Here is a 5,442-nt window from a genome sequence, read left to right as displayed (position 1 = left end):
TATGCACCTGTATGAATATTTTTTTTTAAGTTTGAATTTAAATAGGGCAGAAGAAAACAACATAGAAATAAGCACAACATGAACAATAAAATAGATTCAAAATGAAATTTCATAAGCATGGATATAAAAACAATAAAATTGCAACATTAATAAAGAAATTTAATCATAAAGAAGTAAGCAGAATACATATAAAAATAAAAGCAAGAAACATATACTTTTGATTGTAATTCTCTTCCATAAATGCAAACATTTAGTGCAATATATTTTTTTGCCTTAAGATCTAATCCTTTAGTTAAATGTCTTCTTGTTTGTAATCATAATTTTCATTCGATTGAAACAAAATTATCTGCCTGGAAGGGGGAGAAATTGGTAGAAACTTCCTATATAAATGAGCTACTGACAAAGTGAATTCACTTGCGCCAAAGCTTGTAAAAAGACCAACCATGGAGAAGGTGCTATGCTTAATGACGGTAAAATATTTTTATTACTTAGTTATTATTAGAAAAAGTTAGTGAATATGCTAGATAGATCAATAGCGTTTTACAAATTTGCTAACAATACTTTAAAGGCTTTCAAAAAGAGCTGTCATTTGATTCGGGATCAGGGTTTTTTTCTAATTGGTAGTCGTATATTTTATAACTTAACTAAATTCTAAAACTGTTTTATTTTATTAAATAAATTTTCTTTTTTAGATTTGACTATATTGCACGTTTTTTGTATATTGCACACGTTAAGGAGGCTCAATGGTCGCTGCCATTTTTAAAATGTATTAGTATCCTTTAAAGTAAAACAAGAGGTTCATATCAAAATATAGAAAAATACCCGAACTAGAACAAAGAAAATACCCAAATTAAAAAAAAAAAAAAACTAAACGGACTTTTCTTTCAAAAATGATAGTTTATAGCTAAACAATTGATATTATTAAATTGTAGGAAGAACTGATGGTTTATTTATTGACCCTCCAACCTCCTTAGATAATTCTTTAGGTGTTAAAAATATATCTAAAAAAGGGTTGGTTTTTTTTTTTTTATTCCAGAACAGGTTTTTAACAGGATACATTTCCATATTTAAATTTGCATTAAATGTTACATATGCTTAGCTTTATACTTAAAACGTATAGAAGAGAATTATTGACAAAATTCTATAAATCTTACTTGTATTTTTATTCTGCATATTTTGTTATCATTCAAAACGCTTACGCAATTGGCATTTTATTAATTTCATATCCATGCTTATCAAATTTCTCTATTACAATCTTGAATTCGATTGCGCAACCATATAGCGCTTTCGGTGTAGCAAAATACAAGTTTTGTGAATTAATAGTGCATTATTACGTTCGACGCTACAATTGCTGATCACTAACCATCAATATTTGAATAAGAAATATGAAAAACACATAATCAATTTAACATGCAATTATTCATAAAAATGCAGACTTAAACGATACACAGGACACCTTCTTACCATCTAATAACATGTAAAATGCATGCGCAATTTTAAAAAAAGAAATCATCAGTCTTTTTTTCTTTTTTTTTTTTTTTTTTTTTTGGTAAACAAAAAATGTTTATATTAGGAACGAGTGTTAACAAAAAATGCCGCTTACTCGTGAACTTCTGTTAATTTTGATTCGAGATGTTAATATGAGGAGGTTAGAGACAAATAATGATTTTTTTTTAAAATTATAAATCTATAATAAAGGAAAAGGACGGGGTTGTTGCGGTAGATGCATGGTCCTGTCCACAAGTATCTAAGGAACATGAAGATGAATAGGACATAAAAACGAAATTAAATCTAAATTTTTAAAAAATAGAAACGTTAAAAAAGTCAGGGTAATGCTAAGTAGTAGCTTGTCCTGTCCACTGGTATTTGTAGACTTTACCACATGTATGGACCACTATCTAGCTTTCGTTAGGCTACTTGAACAACAGAATGCATTCTTTGGTGATTCATGCATAATATGAATGCAGCGACATTGCAGAAAAAAAAATAATCGGCGTTAATGAATTTCACTGTTGTAGGTTTTACTAAATTATCGATAATGCGTCAATCATTACAATAGTAAACGATCCAAGCTATCCACATTTATCAGGATGTGAATATTTATTCAATATTCAAGAAAGGATAGTATTATATAATTTTTGAAAATTAGAGTCATCAGTATTGCATACTATTGTATCAAGAATAGGACGGAAAGCCTCCTATACAGGTCTGTCCATGGGCTATAGTACTAAGCTGACTGTAAAGACCTTGTAGCCTATTGTTTATAGAACTTTTTAATCTTGTCCATGTTGTCAATTCAATTACATGTAGTTTAATTAAGCTTAAACTTTACAATAAAAATATATCAGTTCTTAAAGTATATATAAATCATCTGAAAAAATACTGAAGGCACGGATTGATTGCGTAATGTAAAACAAAGAAGGAATGTTGATTTTAAAATAAAGGATAAACAGTTTTCTATTTTTTAGATGTGCATTTTTTTCTTAAATTCAGGTTGCTTTGATCATAGCAGTAGCTGATGCAGGGCATCAAAGGAGCAAAAGACAAGGTATAATCTATCTCTCTCTCTCTCTCTCTCTCTCTCTCTATATATATATATATTTTTTTTTTCTGAAGTTTATTCAAAATTAAAACTTCTTATTTAGTATATCATAACATGTACTCTATACATAGCTTTTAAACGATTCACAACAATATTATTAGCATTCTAAAAAAACTTACCTGACCAAACAAAATAATTCTATTGGAAGCATATATTAATGACACTGATATAATCAAAGTACTCAAATTACAGATATCTGGGATCATTTGATGTGTACTGAAAACGTTTTCATGATACGGCACTAAATACATACACAGACTAGGTAGGCACACTGAGTCATTATTAATGAATTAACTGAGTTAATAAGCTCGTTTTGTCATCAATATATTGATATCGTAAATATAATGAATTGCGGGAAGGTCAGATATTTAATACCCAAACCAAGAATAACTGTTGCATAGTTGCACTTTTAAAACAACCCCCCGCAACAATTTGACTATGCACTTTCAGCTTGGTAACGGGATGATCTAGGCTACAAGTGTAAACAATGAATCCCGCCTCTTAGCAACTTTACATTGCAAACTCGAGGTATTTAGAATGTTACAAAGAAGATTTTTTTTTTGCTTTAATGAGATGGCAAAATCTAAGGCATTACTGTCATTTTTCAGAACAGGAAAGGGAGAGCTGTTTTTAATGCTCCAGAATATCTTGTTTTGATAATATTAAGACTTGTTATAACAAATGAGCCTTTTAATTAAGGATCATGGGGAAGACAGACTACCGAAATTTTAGGGCCAAGTTTTTGAACCTCTGATGTTTTAGGTTTCTATAAAATGTTTGAGAAAGAAAAAAATAAGACAGCAATAAAATTAGCAACATTTAAACAATAAAATCCTTCCTTGTGTGATTCATGCTGGATATGAAAATTACAACATTGCAAAAAAATCTGCAATGATCGCTACCTTTATAACCCGCTTGAATAATCAAAGATTTAAATCCATTGTTTATATTCTTACCTTTCTGTAATAAATTATTGAATTAATAAAACAAGTAGATAAAAGTAACTAAATTAATGGTATTGTTCATCAGTATGTAAGAAGGAAAAAATAATCAAGTCTTTATATATTGAAATTTGACTGCGACATCATCACGATTATTTCATGCATTTACATGTAGTCACATGCAGTCAGGTTGCTTAAGGTTTCAACCAATCAATAATCTTTTTTCGATCAGGATCGTGTAGATATTCCAGTCCTGTCAACATCTTTACATTTGTGAAGTACAATCAATTTCCGAAAGAAAGAGGGGAAAATGCTAAGTAGATGTCAATATATAGATCAGAGATTTATTTCAATACTGCATATTTTCTCTAGACTTGTGAAATAATAATAATATTCACTAAATATCGTTCACAAGTTTACAGCAGGTAAAGGTTGCGAATTTAACGGTTTCTACGACGTTTGATTAGAATATTTTTTTTGTTTTAAATGACAAATTAAATGAAAATGTTGTTTTGCATTTAAGAAAATCCAGGAAAAAACGTAAATTTTACTGAAAACGATATAACGTATATAAAAAATTCAAAGGTTTTAAAAGATGTTACTCAAAAAACCTGAAAAAATGAAAGCGCAGCTCTATTGATGTGCGACTGTAAATATTACAATAAATATCTGCATTTTTTGTCTGACAGCTGAGCCAAACATTGCATTGAAGAAACCTGCAAAACAATCAACGACGTATTCATGGGCTGGAGAGTCCTCCCCTGCCAGTTTGGCAGTTGATGGAAACAACGGAACAGACTTTGTCGTAGACAAATGTTCATGCACAAAGGGTGGAGACACAAATCCGTGGTGGTTGGTGGATCTGCAGGCTGTTTATCACATCGATTACGTCAGAATATTCAACAGAGGAATGGACAAGTGGGGAGCAGGTAAGCGTGCACAGTAACGGCATTGGAAAACGAACTATAGTCTAAAGTAGTGGAGCAATACCTTTGTTTTCATTTAGCTTTATCGATTTACAGCTTTGATTACCTACTGAAAGCTAAAATGGCGAAAACCAAACCCATTTACATTTGCTGCATTATTACCTTTCCAAAAGAAAAGAAAATTCAAAAGTATCCTTTAATCTGAAAAATTGTCGCTCTGAAGTAATTCACATCCTAAGGAATGCAAGATTCGTTAGAGTTATTTAAGAAGAAAAAATGTTTACACATTAACACAAATGCCATCACATTAACAACTGCTATTTGTCTTATATTAGATGTGGCTAACCGGCTTCGGGATGTTACCGTCACTGTAGGGATGACCGAATCAGATGTCAGCACTCCATGTGGTGTATTTGCTGGTCCCGGTACTCTGTCGCAGGTTGTCGATATCTACTGTCCGAACACATTACCAATGGGTAGATTCGTGAAGATCTCCAAGACAACCGACTTCCTCACTCTTTGTGAAGTCGAAGTGTTTGGATACCCTGACCAATGATCATCATTGCTGAAGTCTTTGCTAAAACGTTATCGTAGATCAGTTTTCTTTTTCCGACAAACTAATTATGTAAATATTGAGGTGACTTTTCCGATCGCATTAGGTTCTGTTTTCACAGCTGTGACAAAGCTTTCTACTTGATGATGGCTGTCTGTAAGTTTTTTTAATTATAATACTGCATACAGTTGACACAAACATGTAAAACTTCTTTATTTGCCATTGTACTTGATTCAACATTTATATTAACTTTGATATGTAATTTAAGTTTTAGTCTGTTCAATTTTATTTGAGGTGAATAAAAAACTTACACGGTTATGTTGTTTTCTTCGATTATTGGCTAAGGCCAGAAAAGCAGTGTGTGTCTCCAAATCACACAATGAGAAAACACACCAAAACAACGTTATTTTCTCGGATTCA

General features: G+C 31.1%; 1 protein-coding gene across 1 annotated transcript; it reads left to right on the top strand.

Annotated features, from left to right (window-relative positions):
• The first annotated feature begins 380 nt into the window (after nucleotides 1–380).
• Nucleotides 381–5,250, top strand: LOC128170552 (fucolectin-3-like). The gene is made up of 4 exons (XM_052836338.1): nucleotides 381–470; nucleotides 2,494–2,548; nucleotides 4,233–4,472; nucleotides 4,805–5,250. Exons 1-4 carry the CDS (start codon nucleotides 444–446, stop codon nucleotides 5,023–5,025), a joined length of 543 nt encoding a protein of 180 aa, XP_052692298.1. The 5' UTR covers nucleotides 381–443; the 3' UTR covers nucleotides 5,026–5,250.
• Nucleotides 5,251–5,442: the final 192 nt, after the last annotated feature.

The sequence above is a fragment of the Crassostrea angulata genome, chromosome 2, assembly GCF_025612915.1.
Source record: "Crassostrea angulata isolate pt1a10 chromosome 2, ASM2561291v2, whole genome shotgun sequence".
Taxonomy (NCBI): Eukaryota; Metazoa; Mollusca; class Bivalvia; order Ostreida; family Ostreidae; genus Magallana; species Magallana angulata.
Note: the sequence above shows the minus strand (reverse complement) of the source record. Positions and strands in the feature narration are given on the sequence as shown.